Source organism: Gadus morhua, chromosome 3 (assembly GCF_902167405.1).
Source record: "Gadus morhua chromosome 3, gadMor3.0, whole genome shotgun sequence".
Classification (NCBI taxonomy): domain Eukaryota; kingdom Metazoa; phylum Chordata; class Actinopteri; order Gadiformes; family Gadidae; genus Gadus; species Gadus morhua.
Window position 1 is genome coordinate 21,311,615 of NC_044050.1, and position 22,881 is coordinate 21,334,495.

General features: G+C 43.6%; 5 protein-coding genes across 8 annotated transcripts in view; 1 reads left to right on the forward strand and 4 right to left on the reverse strand.

Annotated features, from left to right (window-relative positions):
• Nucleotides 1-612: 612 nt before the first annotated feature.
• On the reverse strand, nt 613-4,006 carry dnajb1b (DnaJ heat shock protein family (Hsp40) member B1b). The gene is made up of 3 exons (XM_030350785.1): nt 3,501-4,006; nt 2,069-2,685; nt 613-1,633 (listed from the first exon to the last, which is right to left on the reverse strand). Exons 1-3 carry the CDS (start codon nt 3,709-3,711, stop codon nt 1,400-1,402), a joined length of 1,062 nt encoding a protein of 353 aa, XP_030206645.1. The 5' UTR covers nt 3,712-4,006; the 3' UTR covers nt 613-1,399.
• Nucleotides 4,007-4,561: 555 nt separating this feature from the next.
• Nucleotides 4,562-11,244, forward strand: tecrb (trans-2,3-enoyl-CoA reductase b). Of its 2 annotated transcripts, XM_030350787.1 has the most exons (12): nt 4,562-4,737; nt 6,296-6,346; nt 7,941-7,992; nt 8,174-8,218; nt 8,410-8,513; nt 9,184-9,299; nt 9,548-9,653; nt 9,763-9,835; nt 9,925-9,968; nt 10,183-10,240; nt 10,348-10,436; nt 10,989-11,244. In XM_030350787.1, the coding sequence occupies exons 1-12, from the start codon at nt 4,723-4,725 to the stop codon at nt 11,160-11,162; spliced, it is 927 nt and encodes a 308-aa protein (XP_030206647.1). In that variant the 5' UTR covers nt 4,562-4,722; the 3' UTR covers nt 11,163-11,244. The 2 variants fall into 2 exon arrangements, with proteins under 2 accessions (XP_030206647.1, XP_030206646.1); XM_030350786.1 differs by lacking the exon at nt 4,562-4,737 and having other exon boundaries at nt 6,025-6,346.
• Nucleotides 11,245-12,036: 792 nt separating this feature from the next.
• Nucleotides 12,037-13,532, reverse strand: ndufb7 (NADH:ubiquinone oxidoreductase subunit B7). The gene is made up of 3 exons (XM_030350807.1): nt 13,245-13,532; nt 12,789-12,957; nt 12,037-12,206 (listed from the first exon to the last, which is right to left on the reverse strand). The coding sequence occupies exons 1-3, from the start codon at nt 13,354-13,356 to the stop codon at nt 12,119-12,121; spliced, it is 369 nt and encodes a 122-aa protein (XP_030206667.1). The 5' UTR covers nt 13,357-13,532; the 3' UTR covers nt 12,037-12,118.
• Nucleotides 13,533-15,125: 1,593 nt separating this feature from the next.
• On the reverse strand, nt 15,126-20,737 carry samd1b (sterile alpha motif domain containing 1b). 2 transcript variants are annotated; one of them, XM_030350444.1, is made up of 7 exons: nt 19,475-20,737; nt 18,548-18,725; nt 18,320-18,447; nt 17,585-17,660; nt 17,147-17,222; nt 16,919-17,033; nt 15,126-16,806 (listed from the first exon to the last, which is right to left on the reverse strand). In XM_030350444.1, the coding sequence occupies exons 1-7, from the start codon at nt 20,594-20,596 to the stop codon at nt 16,663-16,665; spliced, it is 1,839 nt and encodes a 612-aa protein (XP_030206304.1). In that variant the 5' UTR covers nt 20,597-20,737; the 3' UTR covers nt 15,126-16,662. The 2 variants fall into 2 exon arrangements, with proteins under 2 accessions (XP_030206304.1, XP_030206303.1); XM_030350443.1 differs by having other exon boundaries at nt 15,127-16,806; nt 17,147-17,228; nt 19,475-20,734.
• An 880-nt stretch (nt 20,738-21,617) lies between these two features.
• Nucleotides 21,618-22,881, reverse strand: part of prkacab (protein kinase, cAMP-dependent, catalytic, alpha, genome duplicate b) — an 11,690-nt gene continuing 10,426 nt past the window's right edge. For both annotated transcript variants that reach the window (XM_030352337.1, XM_030352338.1), the window contains exon 11: nt 21,618-22,881. This exon is cut by the window's right edge and continues 339 nt beyond it. The gene's annotated coding sequence lies outside the window, so the exon portion shown is untranslated.

Genomic DNA, 22,881 nt, shown 5'->3' on the forward strand with positions numbered 1-22,881 from the left:
AAACTGCCTGCCGAGTTAGATAAACAAAAGTCTGCTGACAATATCACGGGGTGCAGGTCACATCCCCATAGGTCTGGAGCCAATTTTTCCATCTAGCGAGCTTTACGCTGTAGACAACAGACCCACATTATTCTCTTCCAAGGTTTCAGAGATAACTCAATAATTGTCCCACTGTTGGCTGCAGGAAAAGAATGTTCCCCTCTATCACCAACGAACATCAATTTGTCCCAATCAAGATAGAAAGTCACTCGTCTCCAATAAGTAGGCCCTGCAGCAGAGCCGTTCTCCAAACACTCAAGATGGAATTGCTTTTTTATAGAATCAAAAACAATAGTTTCCTGATTATAGCAGATAGAGCTACATGAGTAAACCCTTCATACTTTATATCAAATACAATGTGTATGATACGTATTTCTAAAGCTTTGCAACAGAATTCTGTTTCTGTTTGGAAACAGCAAGTTTTTATTTCAAAAATGTCTTTTCATTAATGGGATCTCAATATCATTACCTGCAATAAATGTGTCAGAGGAAGCATTTTACAACTAACCTAGAAAGTGAAGAAAATCAGAGGATAAAAGGTCAGAAACCCACAACACAGAAACCCACAACACACACACATTTGACATCTTTACCAATATTGTATACAATGCTTTTAAAATCCAATGCATCCTACTTTTAGAAAGGATCGCCCGCTAGTTTTGGTCTTTTACATTAATGTATTCTTGTTTTAATGCCCAGAGCCAATTACAAAAACTAAGTGGAATCTCCAGTTATACATGTTGTTGTGTTTAGCCAGTTTGGAATGACAAAAATATACACTGTGCTTCTTAAATCGAACGGTTGGCAGCAATGCATCTCCTTTAATAACAATTGTACACATTCATGTCAACATATAAACACAAACAGGAGTGTTGCGTTATGACAACCGCAAGCACCAATTAGCAGTGTAAACATCTATTCCAAAACATGTTGAGTGAAACCAGACAAAGAAACTCAACTATTAGCACAAAGCCCCACAAAAAGCATGAATTAATTAATTTGCCCCTTAATACAACTAAAGAAACAATAATCATTTGATTTGGATACCCCCATATAAACACACTTATTCCTAAAACTAGGAATAACCCGATATATTATCTGACTAGATTTTATAAAAAAATATAAATACTTTCTCTCAAACGCTTTGTTGAAGACGGTAGAGCAAACTGCACTGACTTTAAAGACTGTTCTTGAGGAGATTACATCTACCCTTCTATTGTCCATTGTCAAATGCCAGGGTGGTCCATATGCACTATCCTTGTGATCTAAAGTGAAAGCAATTTATCATGGGAGCCTGGAGCCAGTTTTTTGAACGCTCATTTCAAAGTCTTGAATGTCCTTCTGGGATAGGGGCTGGACTTTACGAAGTTGGAAGCACTTGGGAAATCGTCCCTCGTGCACTAGCACTGAGACTTTCCGGAAACTTCACCTCAAATTCCACCACTAGGTCCCCTCGACGACCGGGAGACTTAGCGAGAGGTAGACCCTCTCCGGTGATCCGTCGCTTCATCCCGGGGCGGACTATGTCGCTGGTTGTCAGGGTTACCGTCCTGCCGTCCAATGTAGGCGCCCTCACAGTGCAGCCGCACAAGGCCTGGAAGGGTCAGAGGAGAGACGGAATAAAGCACTGTTCTTAGCGCAGCGATTACATTAAGAGTTGAAAATGTGTAGACAAAGTTTTTATCCATTTATTATTTTATTTACAATCACATTAAAGGTGCAATATTATACCACCAAGTGTGAGTGTGGTTAGCCGTTACAAGCCGTATTGGAAATAGGCCTCTTCTGACATCACAAGTGAGCATGTCCACCCAGATGTTTGACGGATAGATGGGCAACGTTTTCTACAGTCCACTGGGTAGGCTGGTAGACTGATCTATCCAGCACACATCTAGGTAGACACGCCCACTTGTGATGTCTGAAGAGGCCGATTTTCAAAACGGCACCTTGAAGATTTGAAAGTGTGTCCGCACATGCCGTTTTTATACATTTCCGTAAAAAAATAATTTAAAGTTGTGTACAAACGTACATCTCTAAGGGAGACTTTGGCGGGGTAAATGATGTCAGCGCCGTCCCGCCGGAACACCGGGTGGGGCTTGTCCTTCAAAACAAAAACAACATCCGCCGGGATGTTGGTGGGCGTCTCATCGCCCTCCTTGGGGAAGGTGATCTTCGTGCCCTCCTTCCACCCCTTCTTTATCTCCACCTCCAGGATCTTGTCCTGGGTTCTCCAGCTCCGTCGGTCAGGGTTCAGCCGCTGGTGGGAGATCTTCATCTTCTTGACGCACCCGGAGAACACTTCTTCCAGGGTCACCTGGAGGTCATGCACCACAGGGGGGTCCTGACGTTTGGTCAAACTAGTGCCACCTCCCATCCCCCCCATCCCACCCATCCCCCCCATCCCACTGCTAAAGGAGCGAGGGAGACCTCCCAGCCCACCACCGGACATCCCAAAGCGGGCGAAAGGGTCCTCCTGGTTCATTTCCTCATGAAAGCCCCCATTGCGGTTGCCAAATAATTGGTCAAATGGGTTACGTCCACCAAAGAATTCTGCAAAGACTGCATGTGGGTCCCCCTGGAACGTGTAGTTGAAGGTACCAGGACCCCCCGCCCCGGCCCCCGTCGGGCCTCCCCCCCCCTTCAGACCTGGAAAGGAAGAGAGCAGAACAGTGAGATACAAGTATACCAGCTATCTGTGTTTTATCGTGTCTATTTCATTATTGTACTTCTCTAAATGGTTAATTTATGGAAGACGATTCATATAAAATGTTTATTTGTTTTGAAAAAACGAAAGACTATGTGAAACCGTTTTGTCGTTTGTGGTTCAATTAAAAAACGTTGATTGACATAAAGTGATAGATCACAGCTGAGTAATGCAGCATATAAAAGGGTGTGGGTCATTTATTAGCTTGGACTTTGATCGGGAGGAGCACTTTGTACAGATGTAAGGAACTTACATCTGTAAAGTTACTGAGTCTGCAAAGTTACTTCCAATCTCCATCGTTAGTGTAATGGCTTTTGAGAAAATTGCCTTTCTTTGGTTCAGAAAACATGGGAGTATTCGGCACGAGCTCCATGGCGTGCCTCAACTCCAATGGTAATGTGATTGACAGCATAAATAGTATTCGTTTCCATGTTGCCCTTCCATAATAATGTATTCGCGCTGTCATAGCCTAAACGCATCTATTTTGTAATAATTCTAAAACTATGTCCCACGCCAGATCCAGATCCGGGTCTTTCATACAAACACGTTTTCTGTTTACTTAGTTGCATCTAAGTGCAATAGAAACCGAGGACCATGTTGACACAAATCGGCGCGCCATGCCTCACTGGATACTGAGACAAGCTAATAAATAAAAAAAAATATTGACGCAAAAACAACAACAACAACAACAACAACAATAATTTCAGCTTTGCATTTCGTGACATTTCGAACTGCCTTGAATGAGAACCGAACCTACCTTCTTCACCAAACCGATCATAGACATCTTTTTTCTTGGGGTCACTCAAAATGTCATACGCCTCTGCTATTTCTTTAAATTTATCCTCGGCTTCCGGCGACTTGTTCTTGTCGGGATGATACCGAAGGGCCTGCTTACGATAGGCCTTCTTTATATCGTCTACTGTGGCACTTTTCGTGATACCGAGCACATCGTAGTAATCTTTCCCCATGTCGACAGCAGAATGGGGTTGGTGCGGAGGCAGAAGCGGTGGAAACAAGTAGAAAAGTCGAACAGGTAATAACACGAATGCAACCAGACCGATTAAAAGTCCCACTAATCCTAAACACACACGGACAGTGTCACTGTGAATGGCAACGTCCACCAACCGGGGACGTTATTTTGTACCCAGATACACAGAAAGCTCTAGAATGTTCTCCCATAATCCCGAACAGCCTCCAGGGTGTGTTGCGTTACCTCTGAAGTTCGACTCACACCCACGCCGGTGGGCGGAGCATTGTTGTGCCGTGCACGGACTTGTTATTATCACAGGGCTGTTTCGGATAACTATTTGGTGGCGTCATGGATGCGTCTCTGTGCCCGGACCGGGCCACCATGTCAATCTCTAGGGCAAACACGTCCACGGTACGCCCCCGTACAGCAATGCAGGCCACCCCTCGTCCGGTAGACTTGTTTGATTGCGAACGTCAAGCTTTTGGGGGTAGTGAGCGTGTTTATTTTAGACATCGTCCTAATTGTTTAAAATATTCTACAGGTTTCCTAACGAGAAGTATTAATCCGTGTTAATGACGTGGTAAGCCATGGTGAGGATCACATTAAAGACAGGTGTCCAAAATGGGACACTCACGTAGACTACAGGGAAATTGACTAAATCCCCGGACACCGACAATGTGGAAGAACGATTGTTTATTCAATAAATACACCAATTAAAAATACATAAACTTTGTATTGTTACTACACTATAATACAGCGATACTGATACGGTCACCACCACAAGACTTTAAACTGACCACTGAGCAGCCGACCTCGTTCCCAGGCCTTCTCGTCTCGCCCATCCTATTGGACGCAACTTCCTGAATGGGCGTATATACCCGACGACGGACCGTGTTGATTGGCTGGAGATTGCAGTAGTAACCGCCCTTCGATCCGCATCACCTTCCACCGATTGGAGAGTACATATGTCATACAAGTGGGATAAAGGAAGAGGTTGCAAACTAGCAAGATGAAGCACTACGAGGTAAGTAGTTTATTTGAAACTCGAAACCGTCAATGGGCGTTATTATTCCCAGTTCGATTGATTAATAAGGAAATTGCAAACCACAATACGAATATTGCGTGAAACTAGGAGAAATCAGCAACATCGGAAATATGATCCCATGCTTGTTACCTCCTATTCAATGTAATGGGAGTGTGGCCTCATGATGTATTGTAAATCTGATAAGAAGGCGGATATGAGCACCATATTGTGATCAGAAATCATTCGGGGATTGCATTGCCTAATATAACGACATTAACGTTGCAAGATTAAGAGACGGAGCTCCATTGTGTCTCGAACAATGCGCCGCCCCTGGTGAGAATGCACCAGAGGCCCTAGCTGTCATGTCGTTGCTCAACGCACTTGCAGGTCAACAGTCAAGACTTCGCACTCTGAGCAGGAGTAATTGCCACATTTTATTTGACTAGGCTGAGGCTGTGTAGACTTAAAACATTGCATTTCGAGTCAGTTTAATGACCAAAGTAGACCCCCCGAAACTGGTGCTGAACACCCTTACGTGAAACCTACCTGGCAGGATTTCTAGCCATACAGGAACTGCTCCAACCAGACTTTCAAATAAACATTTGGGAGGAATGTATACCTATGTATCGAGGAAGTGTTATGCTTTTTTTTTTTTTTTTAAACAGACATCCGTGGAGCACAACATTGACCTGATGGTTTGGGTCATTTTTTCAATGACTTGGAACATAAATAATTTGAAATCAAGTGCCACGCCATGTACACCAGAGGACGCCAGAGAATCAAGTTTGCAGCGCCTCCTATAATCGTTTAAAAGCAATGTATAGATTCTGTCAAGTATATATATATACAAATAAATTAAGTAGAATTAATTGTACTTCCTGATTGTAGAAATTAATCTATGAAAGTAGCTTTTGGCCATAGATACTTTTGGCCCAAGTCACTTTTGTCCCACTGCGCATAGATCAAGACAAGAGTGAAGGTTATTTAATCTCTTATTGACAGTGCATATATGACAATGCCATACCTTGAAGTTAGGTAGGGGAGGTGGGTTCTGTAGAGAAACAGTCTGTTATGCAGCCCCAATGGTAGATGTTTATATTTAGCAGGCGAGAAGAGACAAGAAATTTGTTAAATAAACAGGTTCCTCAAGGAAGGGGTTGCTCCTTCATGGAAGCACGCGCACGTTTCTACCTCACAGGAGTCGGCTGCCAGTTTAAAAAAAGCGCCATAAGGAATGAGAGAGTGTGAGGGGTTGGGTGGGTGGGGGAGAGAGGGAGAGGGAGAGAGAGAGAATGACAGTTATTTCCACAGCTGAATGCAGTGGGTCAGTGGTGCTTTCTGGTGGGAGGCTAGACAGAGGGGAGTAACAGTGCGAGGAAAGCCCATCGGGGAAGCTTGCACAGGACTGCTGTAGCCGAGGAGGAGGGCAGACATGGACGCCCTAGCACTAGAGGCCGCCGGCCCCAAAAAAGCAGCCAACAGCGCGGCGACGGGCCCCACGGCACCTGTCAAGCGTAAGCCTGTGAAGAAACCTAAGAAAGCTGTTGTTTTCTTTGAGGTGGAGATACTGGACGCCAAGACCAAGGGGAAGCTCTGCTTCCTGGACAAGGTAAGAACAAGACTTTCATAACCAATGTCGTTTTCCAAGTGTTGCACGCTTTTGTTCTCTCCGGGTGGACTCGCCTCAGCTGTCGCAAATGTAGTTTGTCCCGTACTGTTCTCTGCTCCTATGTGTGGCCACGGGGCTCGGCCTGTGTACTCTAAATGCAACAGGTGCAGGTCGCAAAGCTGAGTTGTGGTCTCTATGGGAGTGACTTTTAGTGAGTGGAACAAGTTGCACCCAGACGCAGACAGACAGACACACTGCTGCATTAGGTCAGCAATAGGTTTCAGATTAAAAAAAGAAAATCTAATATGGTCTGCCAAATTGGGTTGAGTTGAAGCATATGTTCATTGCCTGTTTGAATTAATTTGTCGTTAGGTTTTTATTTTGATAAATGAACTAAGTCTGGCAAGTGTACACTGTACAATTTGTGTGACAAGCTGTGATGATGTGGCTGGTTGTCAGGCTCGGTTGCCAGGCTTGGTTACAGCGGTGTTAGTCTTACCAGAAGCCCTCCTCGGGACGCCAAGGTATCAGGTCCCAACCTTGCTGGATTAGCATGGCTTTCTGGCTTGTTAACGACTAGGCTGAATGCTAATCATCCATCTTAACACCTGGTGAGAGCCAGTATTGCCGTGGTGACAGATCCAGAGATAGATATGGGAGACTCCTTGGGGGGGGGGGGGGGGGGGGGGGGGGGGGGGGGGGCCTTTACTACACCCATACCTTCATGTGAGGTCAGAGTTCAAACTGTAAAGATCGAATAAGTAAATGTTAATGAAAATCTGAAAGGCAAATCATATCTTTAGGTTAGGTCCTGTTTTTCTGGAAACAAACAACAGTGTGTGTGATCCGTGTTAATCAGCCATTCCAGCATCAAGATTCCATTAACTAACATTCAAATCAATAGAATCTCGTCAGACGTGGTGGTGGCTGGTGGGGACGGGGTCAAGGGTCAATCAGACTCATGTTGACACCCCACCGGGGACGTGGCAACTATTGTCATGTCAACAACACACAGTCACGCTCTGGCGATGTTGATCTCTATTTAATAAACGGTTTCCCTCTCAGCATAAACTCCTCTAAGAATCATGTGTGGGAACTTAAAATAGATACACTTAGTCCATCGACTCTGGCACACAATGTTACCGGGTTCAATCCCCCATGTCGGAGTCCTCCCTCATTGAGAAAGGCGCCTTACGCCTAATCTGCACTGTTTAGAAAGTTTTATTAATAATAATAATAAAACCTATGTATTATTATTATTAAACAGTGGATGCCGTTGGATAAAAGCGTCTGCAAACAAAGTTATACATGGCGAGAGGACGCTGCTGCAGTGGTGCCTGAGGCATCTCTGCCCGTCCCCTCCCACGCGTGTGACTGTTTAGGAACGGATGCACGCTACTCTATAACTGTCAAGAGTGTTTGGGTTGGTGCGCGTGTGTTTCTTTGCACTTACCAGCTGTTTGTTGCACTTTATCCCCACCCCCCACCCCCCCATCCACCCTCCACCCCCCCTGGCCTCTATATTTAACACATATGGGAAAGGAAAGCCGAGACGTCATATATATTCCTCTTGTCATTGTTATGTTATGCACAGGTTGAGCCAAATGCCACCATCGGGGAGATTAAGTCCATGTTCCACAAGAGCCGTGAGTTTAATGTCTCCACATATCTTATTTCTCCCAGTCACATGACCTCAGATGAATGAGGGGGGGGGGGGGGACTGGCTCAGTCAACATGGAAAATCAACTGATTCATGCTCCCTGTCTCTGCCCCCCTCCCCCTTCCCTAAACTCGCCTCTCTCCTTTCGTCTGTTTTCCCTTTTATAGATCCAAAGTGGTACCCCACCAGGCAGTCCATCCGCCTCGACGCCAGTAGGACAGCTCAACATTTAACATTTTGATGTTTAACTCTAGCCAGGGGATCCACCATTGCTAATTTGTGTGTGTGTGTGTGTGTGTGTGTGTGTGTGTGTGTGTGTGTGTGTGTGTGTGTGTGTGTGTGTGTGTGTGTGTGTGTGTGTGTGTGTGTGTGTGTGTGTGTGTGTGTGTGTGTGTGTGTGCAGAGGGGAAATCTCTGAAGGATGAGGATGTTCTTCAGCATCTCCCTGTGGGAACGACTGCAACCCTCTACTTCAGGGATCTCGGAGCTCAGATCAGCTGGGTCACAGTGAGTATGATCAGAACTGAAAAATTGATCAAAAAATCATTTTTTCTGGTCTTTTGCCTCCAAATAATTAAAATCTCTATTCATAAGATCTGTTCCGTGTGTATGTCTTACAAAGTTTGAACTTGGATTTCGGAAGTTCAGTGGTGTTGTATTTGTCTGATCCAATGATCCTGTGAGGCCTTCAAGCATTTCTGTGGAACGTGGGTTTATTCACACCGTTTCCATGATGAGGTCCAGTAGGACGGGAATAGGAAGCTAATTGTTGTACAGTGTTGGCTTATTGGCTAATTGTTGTTTTTACTAATTTATACTTATTGGGTGATCACGAAAGCACCTCTTTTAAGTCTTGCTATTCGTAGTGTTAAGATGAAGCACACATTTTTCATCATGACATCTTGCATGTGTTCTAGTGGTTAGTCATAACAAGCTTTGGCTGGTGTTTAGAAAGCAATTAGATTTATATCCGTGCACCCCTCTTGAGGAGCGATGTGTTATTTTACAAAAGAGACACGGACGGAGTGAGGAGAGACTATACATGGTAGAGTGAAGAATTGGACACTGGTGAGTGCTCCGGTTCTTCCAATGTGATGGGGTTCTAAGAACCCTGCAGTTCCACCTAATCCTTCCATTCTGCCCCCCCCCCCCCCCCCACCCCCGCTCCCTCCCCAAGGTGTTCCTCACGGAGTACGCCGGCCCGCTGCTCCTCTATCTGATGTTTTATTTCCGGGTTCCCTTCATCTATGCACCCAAATATGACTTCACCACCAGTAAACACTGGGTCGTACAGTGAGTGGCTTCAGCACGTGCATGTTTGGACCTAGAATTGCTTTGATCCGAGAGACAATTTCAAAAATGCTCTCCAATTCCGACATTGAATTTCTTTATTATGAACAGTGTGTGTGTGTGTGTGTGTGTGTGTGTGTGTGTGTGTGTGTGTGTGTGTGTGTGTGTGTGTGTGTGTGTGTGTGTGTGTGTGTGTGTGTGTGTGTGTGTGTGTGTGTGTGTGTGTGTGTGTGTGTGTGTGTGTGGTGCAGCCTTGCCTGCATGTGTCACTCGTTCCACTACATGAAGAGGCTGCTGGAGACGCTGTTCGTCCACCGCTTCTCTCACGGCACCATGCCACTGCGCAACATCTTTAAGGTGAGAACAAAAACTCAACAACCGTGTGTTTCATGCTGATGCAATTACGGAAGCAGAAAAACCCTTGAAATGCAAGCATTTTGTTCACCGTATTCTCCCTTTATTGTAGAACTGCACCTACTACTGGGGCTTCGCTGCCTGGATGGCGTATTATATAAACCACCCTCTGTACACACCACCCAGTGAGTGTACGCATTCAAATGGCCGTTGCACGTTTTGGGTTGTGGTTTTTGATGCTTCTGACTGAAAACCAGTTGTTTTGCCATTGCAGTATACGGCGAGCAGCAAATCCGGCTAGCCCTCGTCATGTTCCTGGTAAAAGAACAAATATTTTCCACATTTCGTTATTCCTTTTTTTCCCCTGATGTCTCTTGTTTTCTTGGTCCAGCCAATGGCATTAATGATGCTCAAATTAAAACATTTCCTAACTTCTGGGACAGCTGTGACCGCCAACACATTTTAAATACCTGCTATTGCAAGTAGTTGGTTTTCCATGTATAATGAGACTGTCAATATGATTCCTTCTTAGTTCTGTCAGATCGGTAATTTCTCCATCCACATCGCTCTCCGGAACCTCCGCCCCCCAGGTAGACGCATGTGCTTTGGATGTATGAGTGTTTGTTTTTTCATTTTCTCGGTCAAAGCTTTCTGAAAATGAATTAATTGCGTCTGTTTTCCCTCCTCCTCCGCCTAGGCTCCAAAACCAGGAAGATTCCTTACCCGACGAAGAACCCCTTCACATGGATCTTCCTCCTCGTATCCTGCCCCAACTACACCTATGAGGTACCGGTGACAGAACCCATGCTCGGGCTGTTGATGGCCTTGGCAGGTGGCTGTAGGCTGGCTAGCCAAGCATGAAAAACATACATTTCATGCAGCGTTTTGTAGGCTACTTCGACTTGAATGGGAAAAATTTTCGGGGGGCTTGTGCCACTGCATTTTTTTCCGTGAGGTACTATGAAAGGGTACAGGCATATACGTTGTACAAACAGATGCATGAAATAAGTGCAATTTATTTCAGTTGAAATTCTTTGTTAAAGTGAAGATGTGAATCGATTTATGTCAATGTCTCTAGAAAAGCACTATTGGAAGAAAATATGCATGTCAATATGTTATTTGTTGGATGAGTCATGTCTACTTGTTGTATGTATAGCTTATTTTGAGGTCAAGCTACCAAAGACATTTAATCAATACAAAATGTCACCGTGCATCTGCAATGCATAAAAAATAGAGTTCCTGCTTGGTCCGTTGAATGGGCCCTATTTGGGTTCATCTGCTGCCCTCTGGTGGTAAACGCTTGCCAGTAAAATGTCCAATCTGCTTCTCACTCTGCAGCTTGGCTCATGGCTGGGCTTCACGTTGATGACCCAGTGTCTGCCGGTGGCCTTCTTCACCGTGGTTGGCTTCTTCCAGATGACTGTGTGGGCCAAAGGGAAGCACCGCAGCTACCTTAAAGAGTTCCGCGACTACCCACCTCTCCGCTCTCCCATCCTGCCTTTCGTTCTGTAGAGCATTACAGAGCTCTAGCAGTACATTACATTACCCCCCCCCCCCCCCCCAACCAAACCATCTCCTCCCCCTTTTTATAAAAGCAAAGAACATGTTTCCATAAAATTCCCTTTCCTTTTGGGAATTCTGTTACCTTTTCCTTTCCAGCTAAACAAAGTAACATCCATTCTTATTCATGTTTCTAATCTTTCCTTTTTGACTCTGTTTTTTGACACCCAATTGAATCAGGTTGGTTAACTGGGGTCAACAGATACCAACACATTATTTGGAATCTTATTAAACAATTGACAGAAATTTTGTAAAACCATTAGTTTGAATTAATTGTAACTCTGGATTTTCATTTAGCTTAATATGTAATATTATAGAACCTTAAATTCATCCTGTTTTAGCATTGATATATTTAAGATATCAGCTTCATGCTTGTAATTTGGTTTTGTTTGTCAAGGTTTAATTTATTAAAAAATCTTTAACAAAATGTTGCCCATCTTTGTTGAACTTCAAGACAATTTAACTACCAATTAAAAACCAATTCTATTCGATTCTTCAAATCCGGTGCAGATATTGAACATACAAGCCAATTTTGGCATGTTGTGTTCTGATTGCACATACTTGATTGTCCAGCTATCTTTGATCAAGAAACCAACTATCTTTGATCAAGAAACCAACTAACAGCTACTCAAGTTTCCTTCACGTGCATATCAATTTATTGAATTCAGTTACACGGCTAAAAAACAGATTTGCTTGCATATATTGGGTTATATCATACACTGTATGGTTATGCTATTGTGACCATTTGTCAAAGTAGTTATTAGTTAACCTTTTGTAATTCAAGTACGGCCTACTATAGTGGACGTCAATGAAGATGAACTGAGACTTGGTTCAGCTCAAATATGGCTGTTTATTGTGGTCAGAAGCAGGTATATACACAGAAAATCAAGGGTAAGTTGTGATTCTAATCACGCAGCCTCAGCTTGGCCCTCGATCCTCTTCTTCCTCAGCTGGAGTCTCCGCTCTCTCTCGTACTCCTTCATACGCATGACATAGCTGTGGGGGAGAGGGGAATCAATGTGGGCAGACAAGTGTTGGATTACTTCAGGCTAGGCCACAGTTAAGACACTGTATGGAAGTATTGGTTACATTTCTGATTATTTTTCACGTCATGCATGTCACCATGAGTAAGGTGATCTCTGGCTAGTGTGGAAACTTCCACTATACAATACTCAATTAGAAGTTTAAATATTGACCAACAAATATGAACTCGGAGTGGGTCTCAGTTGTGTATTTTGGCTACACTTTGAATTAGTTAAAGATCATAGGGCGAGGATTCACGCCTTTAATATTTTATTTTCTTCATAGAAATAAATAACTGACAAGGTTGCTTTACAGAATTGCTTTTTCATGTCAACCGATATATTCTTGGTTTTGTTTACAACTCACATTACAAACCACATTTACAAATGTTTTCAGATAAATCCTTGAATGTTTCCCATCCTTATATTCATATGCATCCCGTTTGATATTTTAGAATGCAATAAGTAGAATACAAAATATTTACTGTATTAAAAATATCATGGCGTGCCACTAGAACATGTGTCACTTCGACCCATCTTTTCCAATCTCACTTACTCCTCGTGCTGGCAGTAGTCCCAGTCATGTTTTTCGTGGCTGCAAGCGAGCAGGTTGGGCCAGTTATCCCTCTTGCACTTCATGACTTTGAGGAGATAGTGAGCACAGTAGTCCCTCTGCTCCAACGGTAGACGGGCCAAGTTCATTTGTTCCTGGGTCGCTACCATCTCTGGTGAAGTGGTACAACATGACACGATTCAACACAAACAGGTGTATACGAAGAGTGCTTTTAAACGAATTGTTTGATAGTTAATATACGTTTTGGGACACTAAAGGATGGGTGACAACATTCAGAGAAGACGGTGTTAGCAAGAGGGTCATAGCAATGGGTGGATTATATTAGTGAGACGGGGTCATTGATGCTTTAGCCAAAAAATATGGATATTTTTTGAAGCCATTTTCACACAGTACACAGAGCAGATATGATAGATATTTGCATCAAAACAAAACACAGACCTCGTTCCTTTCTTTCGGGAAAGCCATAAAGGGGATCGAAGTCGTATTTCTTCGCTGGGTCTGGCTCGGTATCCCTTTCGGTGATATACCGTCTCGAAAGGTGAGCCCCCATGTTTTAGTGTCTTGGCAGTGCAGAACACCAGAACTAATAACGCAGGAGTCAGCGGTTACCCTGTTGGATATATATATATATATTTATACAGTTATACTCCCGTTCGGTCACCTCCAGAAACTACCTGAAGGTACTTCCGCCCTGGAACGGAAATAAACAACAGATCGTTCCGAAGTGAAACAGCAGCGCACATCAGTTCCGTGGACGGTAATGCCCATCGGGTCCTGCCAGCCACAAGGCTACACCTTCACTGAATACTTATAAGTACAAGAGGTAAAAATTAATATAGATGTATATTTGATTTACCAATTAACACGTACCGATGCATTTTATATGAGGGGTATAATCGGTGTCCATCTGTGCATGTACGTGTTTGTAATTTCATAGTGTCACTCCCTTTTCCCCCCCTGTGGCGAAGTCACGCCCTTACCGGTAGAGCGAAAAATATGAATGGGTTTGAGAGAAAGTAATTATTTTCTGGTCCCAGCCTTTATATGCCCCAGATTACACATATGTTGTTTGTGGATTTAAATTATATTTTTTCATGTCAAGAGTTTGACCATTTATTGTGCAATTGTTCAGTTAAAGGCTTTAGAGAAAATACAATGAGACAGACTACACGTCTCGTATCTGACGTCACGCTCCCTGCGACAGGCGTGGACAAGACCGACAATCTTCCATGCAATCTCCCCATTGGCATAACTGAAACTCTACACATGCCCCGATTCATAATGGTTTTCACCTCTTTCGATGCTTTTATCATCCCCTTGGAAAAAAGCCGTGAAGTGGAGCAGAGAGATCGACATGAATTCGATTGCGGGTGGTGACGACATATCATTCGCGTCGAGAGCAGCGAAGAGCTGAAGTTCACAAAGCGGCTTCACATAAAACCTAACACTATCAAACTTCTTCGCGAATTTTTTTAGTTTTCTTTGCATGAAAAATTATCATTTAAATCCACAAACAACATATGTGTAATCCGAGGCATATAAAGACGGGAACCAGAAGACAATTAGCCTACTTCCCCTCCATTAAAACCCATTCATATTTTTCGATCTCATTGGTCCCATGGGCTCTACCGGAATGGGCGTGACTTCGCCACTTCGCCGTGAAATATAGTCAGTTACTACACTGCCCTACAAAGGCAAAGTGCAGTAACTACGCCAACATTGAAACTGAGAAAAATGCCTTCAAAGTATTCATACTGGCCGGCCAAACCTGTTTCAGGTACAATAGTGGTGATACTCTCAATTAATACCTTTATAGGAAGAAAAATAGTTGTTGTCTCAAGACAAAGAAGGTGTTATAAAACCCATTTTCAGTCTGAACTCAATTTTGGCAAAATACGTAGTTACTGCACTTTGCCTTTGTTATCACAAATATCTGCATATTTGAAACCTCCTCAAGTGCCTTCGCACTTATTGATGTGTCTTGTTAGTTGTGTCTAGTTTTGTGTTGTGTCTTTGCATAGTAGTTGAAAAAAGACAATAAAATATTTGTCAAAAAAACACGTAGGCCTAACTAATATATAATAAGTAAGTGTATAAGTCCTTCTCCAATATTATTTGGAGAAGGACTACTTCAATTTTAAAGATAGCCACTGCTTAGGATAGCCACATTATTAGCCGATTAAATCCTAGCAATATTTTTGTTAGATTAAGTTGTGTATTTATGAGCTTCACAGACACCAGTTCGGGAAAGAGAGCCATGGTTTACTTTTTTTTTTATTAGAAACATTGTTTATACATTGTTGATTCCAGATAACAAGCCACAAAAGACCCCATGAGTTATCCCCATGGACACTGAAAACATACGTCTCTCTCGTCTCAGGTTAAACCGGAGAGCCCAGTGACCGAAGAGAACTGGGACTTTCCAGCTATTAAAAAAAATAAACGGGAGGACCCTGGTGGCTCATCCTGGGCATTGGAGTAGGCTACAGCATTGAAACCTATCCTAACATTAGTGCCACATTGGGCATGTCAGACGAGCTACGATTTTCCACCTGGACGCTGCATGTAAAGTTTAAATAATTTAAATTCTGACCCTGGTTGGCGCATCAGAGTAAAGCTTTGTTTGACGTTCTAAAAAAAATGGAATCCTAACAAACATTCCAATTCCAAAATGAAAAAAATAATTATCAGCGTCTCATAAGCTATCTGATATATGTCCTTGTCCGTAATTCATTATGACCGTCCATCACAGCATCCAGCGCTTTGCTGAACGCTCATCATTTGTTCACAACACGAAGGAACGAAATTGGGACCAATGAAGTGAAGGTAAGATCTAAACTGTTGGTTTTAAAGCTGCTGTAATTAAGATTCCAGAGAAAAGTAAAGAGAGAGAGAACATTCAAGAGCAAGATTTAGCTCTCCAATGACAGTAGTCTAGTGACAGAAGGCTACCATATGATTTTGGTTTGTACAGCTTCTCTCCAGATAAAAAACATCACATTCACAATTCAAAAGGGTGATGATCTGGCTATATAACTTGTGACCTGGACCTTCACCCCGCTGGTAGGGGGATATTATTGGAACATTACAAATGTAGGTTATCAAACTGTGGATGTCTATTTACATGATTTGTATTGTGTTACATTGCACAATTTCATGTAATGTTCAGCTTGTCATTAGCCGGTATGTTATCTCGGTGGACTTCAGTGATGCTGTATTTAAGCAGTAGGCCAAAATGTCAAATCATATCTGGAGACAGTTGGAAGAAACATACTTTACAATTGAATGGTTTAGGCCTACGTTTAACCCTTCCCTATCCATCTACTAAAATTACTAATACGTGACATTTGGCCTGTATAAAGCTAGTTACCTCATTACTACAGTTGAGGAATGAACTCTACAAAACTGCATACCTGCAGAGCTTATTACCTACATTGAAGTTTTTAAGGTGTCATGGAATATGTATTGCAATACTACATGTTGTAGGAAAATCCAATGATGTTGCTACGAGTTTATTACATAAACACAAACACACACGCATGTACGCACATACAAATGGCGCATACACGCGCCCACACACACACACGTTTGATTTGTTTCCTCACAGTACACTGGTAATTATACATATATAACAGTACCTTTTTAAATAAAAATGTGTATAAAATATGTCTAGAAACAGTAAAGTGCTCATTCAGACATTGCCAGGGTTACCAATGTGATTTTGACAATAAATGTATGCGATGATTCTAAATGTTTGTTTGAGACATTCTGAATGTGTGATTTTTTTCACATGGTAAGAGCTTAAACTCTAAGACTAAAAATTCTACATCGCTCTGTGCTTCTCAGACCTTTGAGGTCAGCAGTCATCATCTTCAAAATGTGTTTTTTGCAAAGCTTTCACGTGACGCTCATATATCTTGACTGCTGGGCCGAGCCTGATGGACAGTCCAGTCAGTACGTCGTTACGCTGCATCAGCAGAAGGGACTTACCGTCAATTTCCTATTGGAGAGTGAGAGATGTAGAGACAAATAAATATTTTATATTCTCCATCATAGTATTCTGTTGCGTTTGTTTTGCCGTCCTGTGGTTGTTTGAGGTGTCACAGTCCTACCTGAGCCTTGAAGGCAACTGCCTGTTCAGGAAACCCCACTGCTGCAAAATAACTGGCCACATCGGACACAGTCCAGTCCACGGGACTCATGCCAAGCCCCTCGGACTTCATGGGACTAAATGCAATGGAGGTACTTTTGGTTAGTCCATCATCACAACACATGCCCGTCCTTCTTTCACTCCAACACTGTGTTCTCTCTCCTTCCCTCTCTTTGAAAGCGGTACTCACAGTCCGTCATCAAATCCTCCGTTCATCCCTTGTTCCTCTGACACACCCTGGCGCATGCCCACTTCTCCCCTGCACACTACATCTCCAAGGAAACAGACATAACACATTCAAAACGTTGTTGCCGCACAAATTGCAATGGCTGCCTAGAGAGCTTCTTCTGCAAGGTAAATAAAGCCTATTGCAGATATCTTAATCTCTGGTTAGCTGAACACACATAGAGGCAGGACCACAAGGGGAAATTTCACTCACACACCACCCACACACACACAGGCAAAAACACAAACACATGCGCACGCACACAAACACGCAAAAACAAAGGTACAAAGACAGATGCGCGTGCACACAATCACACACAGGCACTATCACAGCATGCACTTACACACACTCACGCACAGTGGATTAAATTCATTTAGAAACTCAATGGAAAGCAGAACTTACTGTTTATGATCGGAGAAGCACGGAATTGCATCTCAACCTGATCCAGGCAGGGAATAGGAGGAGGTGGAGACAGATCCTGATAATTGATAAGATATGCATTTGAAGTATGTTAAATCAGGAGCACGTAAAGAATCTTTCACAGGTATGCCACTTTTGACCTGTAGTTGTGTACACACAACACACAAATACATATCATTACGAAAACAGAATAACACGTACTGCATATTCCTCTGCTGTGTCTGTGAAATGACTATAATTTCCCAAAAATGCCCATATGTTTCGACCTCGCTCTCCGCGGGTGCTCACATAAATCCGCTCTCTCGCACCACCTAGTGGCGAGCTCAGGAGCCGCCACTGCTCGCGTCCAGTTACAATGTATAATTTACTGTAGCACCAGTTAATTAAACTAAATGCCTACAGTGGAACACAAGGAATACCCTCTCTTGCATCAGTAATAATAATTATAAGTATTCTTTAATAATAATATAATAATAATAATAATAATAATAATAATAATAATAGTAATAATACATATATATATATATATATATATATATATATATATATATATATATATATATATATATATATATATATATATATATATATATATTTATTATTATTACTATTATAGATATATGTATACACATATATCTGTTACATAAAATGCATTTGCAAGAAGTTATTGAGCAAGTGTATACCATGTAAATCATTAGAAATAGTACACACACTTACATGTGCATCTCTCTGTAGTGTATCGGTTGTGGCAATGCTGTCCCCTGGCTGAATGCTCGTGTGTGAGGGCAAGCCGTCCCATGCAGGAAGTGATCTCGTCCTAGGCAGAGAATCTTGAACTGACACACCTAAGCATGGGATGACAGGGGTGAGGATGGTATCAACATTAACACTACTAGCATCACAAGTCACACGTATACAAATGGGCAATAATGTTATCAACCTCACCACAATACTGCTGCAGGTGTTGGGGGTTTTCTGGCGGTGACTCGATATCAGCGTCATCTTCTAGGCCTGGTTTGGTTATCACTTCTTCCTCCTTCTCTGCACTTTGGAGATCGTCTTGATCCTCCTCTTCCTCCTCCTCCTCCTCCTTTTCTCCACAACCTTCCTCCACATCCTTCTCCTGGTAAGGAACGGATGGGATGGTGCAATATAAGATTATACATCCTATTAAAGTGTGTGACCTTCTGCATTTTAGATGATCCAACCATACTGCACGGTTATACACTATTGCAATAATCTTCTCCGAAAGTATTCGTAGCTCGCGTTCTACCTCCAAAGGGAGACGGTCGGGGCACGACCGAGTGTAATGCTAAGGGAGAGGTCGTAATAGAGAGGGAGCCAGAGAGACGCGCGCTCAGGAAATGGTAGGACCATCTCCAAACTACCGGCCTGAGCACATCCCGAGTTAACATTTACACCCCCGATGAGAAACAGATCCGGAATAAACTCTGTTTTGTGGCAATCAACCCCCCCGCCCCGTCCCTCCCTCTCTTGTTTCATTAAGACCGGCCCGACTCGTGCGCGCTCTGTTATGCGCGTGTTTCTTGGAGCGAACCGAGGAGCGACCGTGTCGCCCCTTTGTAGACTGCAGAAAAAAAGACCTTCAAATAATAGATCGAAACCAAACCAATCTGCATCCAATTAGACCGCATTGTTCATAGACTCGCTCAATGATGTAAACAGATCACACATCATGTTTTTTATTTCGCATGAGCGACAACACGGTAACAAGGAAACAGGGCGAGCGGAGCGCGTCCCGCAGGTGCGGTTGGGTGATCGTTCATTCGCCGACAGAGAGAGCCGACAAACAACGCAGTTCGGCCCACTGTGCGGGCTTTGGACGTGCTGTACATGTTAAGCTGGCCTCACCTTCCCCACAATGTTCCTGCCCTGCGCTACGCGGTTGAGATGTCGGTCCGTGGTCATATTTTCCAGCACCATCACCCCCCTCAACGGAAGAGTGATGTTCCCGCAGCGGGTCCTGCGCAGCCGGCCTCTAGCGATCTCCCTCTCGAGGACCCCTTTGACTCTGCCTCTGGTCAACTTCTCCTCAGAGAGCCACTCCTGGCCGCTCAGGTGGCCCAAGATCTCTCTCAGTCCGAGTGGCTTGATCTGGCCTCTCGTCGCTCCAGAGTACGCTCGCACGTTTCTCTCAGAAAGGCTGCGGACAGATGAGACCAGTCTGTCTCCCAGGTCCGACTGGCCGACTTGAGCTGGCTTGAGGGCTACCGGGGGTTTCTGCGTTTCAATGGAAGTGGCTTCGTCGGCGGCGGCGGCACGCACGGGGCAAGTTTCCTTCTTCGCGTCCTCCGCTTCGCCGCTGCCCCCCGCGGCACCGCACGAACCCGGCTCTTTCCGATGGGCATCGGGTGGTGTTATTGTGTCGTTATCACAGTCCGTGGCGTTCACTATGTGGTCATGGCTAGGCGAAGGGCAGCCAGCCTTTAAGTGTTGTCCTAATCCCGGGTCTTTCAGTGCACTCGCGTTCTCCCTTTGACAGCCGCTCCCGACACAGCCCGTCGTTGCACCACAACTGAGGCACACGCTCCCGCTACGGGGATCGCAAGACTCCCTGGTTGTATTTTCTGTTGTGTTGGTCGGGGTTTGGAGTCGTTGGTCTAGGCTGGGTTCCGAGTCGTCCTCCTGGTCCGTGAAGCTGTGAGCACTATCGCCGTTGTTTAGGATGTGGTGGTGGGTCCGCTCCCTGGATTCCTCAGAGCCAGCGCTACAGGCAGGCGCCAACTCGGTCTTTTTTCTGCTTTTTCTCTGCACCTTCGCTGCGTTTCGATAGGAAATAGATCCCTTGTAGCTAACTTTGAGCACGGTCTGTTGTTGAATCAGTTTCTCCAGTTCTGTCCTGGTTCGGTCTGGGTCTGACCCGTGTCGTCTTCGGACCATTCGACATATCCTTTCCAGATCCGGGCGTGCTTTTCTGGAGCGCAGAGAATCGATTGTTTCAAGGATCCATTCTCGGTACTTGGGTTCAGACATTTTTTTTCCAAATTAGATTCGTACAGGAAATATTGGGTGTTGTTTCAGGAGAAATGTTCCCTGGGAGCGCCAAGCCGCGGTGCGAACCCCAGCTGAAGAATGACAACGGAAGCCTCACTTGTGTGCTCGCGTTCTTTGGCCACATTGTGCGCTTAAGGTGGACCGAAGATGGCGCCCGGGCCCCCACAGACAACAATTGACATTTAAGGTGGTATTATCCCATCTGAGCACCAGCAATTTTCTTTGTTCGAAGTGAAATGCCGCCGATTTAGAACACATGCCCTTTACCTTAATAATATTCCAAATAAGGTTGCTGTTTGTACTGAATATTGTCTATGGATATTCAGCTTGTAATAAAAGCCATAGCGAAGTACATTTTCTTGTCCCTTTGTGGTTAAATCATTTTAACTTTAATTTTTTTAATCTTTTGTCGATGGTGCGTTGAATATAGAATGCTGTGAAATTGGTGTTTCCATGCGTAACTTGATGTCGGATATCTACTGCCTCATGCAAGAGCTATACCTATGCACAACTTTCTTCACTTCTCATGATTTAAACTAAGGCTAGGGAGATTAGGTTTACAACACGGATATTTCTTCTAAATCGGTGGGACCATGAAGCACGTAGACAGGTGTGCACTAGAAACCGCCTTTGACAAAGTTGTGTCCATGTTGAGGCCTACTTATTTACCGATGGCAAATCGATTTTTGGAGAAGGGATTTTGCCAAACCATTGATGCAACTTGGCGCCTTGACGTTTTAAGTAGAATGGAACACTAGATTAATATTTCTAGTGGATGGAGGACTTCACCCGAAGGGTCGCCATGAAGTTACATATTCGGATTGGAGGGCACAGTAAAAACGTTATGATAGGGCCCACATCTCTTAACAGGCGTGCTGTTGCATTCCTGGATACAGATAGGCCTACATGTAACTTTCTTGAAAACAATACTTTATAACGGCAAAATCAAAATTCTGTAAATGTCTAGGCCTACTAGTTTTATAACATAAAAACAAAGACACTCTTTTTTCCCTTCTTTATTAAATTCAAAATACAAATGTAACGTCACTTAGCAGACTCTTATTCAACGGGACTTAGAATAATCACATTTGTCACCCACATTGCGGTCTCGTTCAGCAAATGCACCAGTAAGAAAGAGTTGCAACAATATCACATATCAATATTTTAATGTTTGACACAAACATGTCAGGTGGTTTTTTTTTAAACAGAATTCCAATTCCACAAGCCATAAAAAAAGACCTCCGACAGTGTCTCCAATATCCATCTCAAGATCTGAGGGAACTTACACTGTAGGCCTAGCAATGTTGTCCCTTACATCACTGTACAAGCCACCTGTAAATAAATACAATACCAACTAATAAAAAAACGATTACAACTAATTTACACAATAAAAAAAAACTGTTGGTGGTTGAATGTGTGTTTTGGGAAGTAAAGTAATGAAAGACAATAATTTGACATCATGAAAAATCGGAAGCTCCTAGTCCACCATCCACAGAACTAAGGCGTCCCCCAAGAGCTTTGCCGGGTGGAGCTCCTAGCCCACCATTCACAGCACTAAGGCATCCCCAAAGGGATTTGTGACCGATAGGCAGACCGCTTCAGAGGGTTGACATGACCTGGACTACAAAGAAGTCAAACTGCAGTATAGGCCTGAACAGCAAAACGCAAAACCCCAAATCGATGTTGGCCTCAGTAGTAAAATGATGGAAGACGCTAACTAACAGCAAAAATTCCAATCGATCTTAAATCGGCCCTATACAATTAAAAAATAGCCTATCCTTAGCATACCCAAGACAGCATTCTGTTATTGTCATTCAAACTTCAGTGGAACCAGAAAACACACATTGGTCATAAAACCTTTATAATAACGCTTAATACGCCTTTTAATTAATTTATACTTTGTAGCTTTATAATTAATGTTTGCCTCTATCAAAGGCAAGATAGGTTATGTGTTTTTTTTGTGATGGTTAAAAAAAAAAACAGACCATGAAATAGAATTGAAAAATGAAGTGTAACCCCAAGACTCACATGTAAAACACAGCATCATAAAAAAACAAAATCAATAAATAGGTACACAAAATGTCTAATGCCCCCCCCCCCCCCCCCACCACCACCACCACCGCCACCAACCACACACATCTTATGGTTCTCACTTTATTTCCACTCTTTGTGAGTAAAGGCCCGATTATGGTTCCACGTCAGTGCAACGCAATGACCACGCAGACGCTTCGTCGCAGTCGTGAACCTGTTTTGGTTCTGCGTTG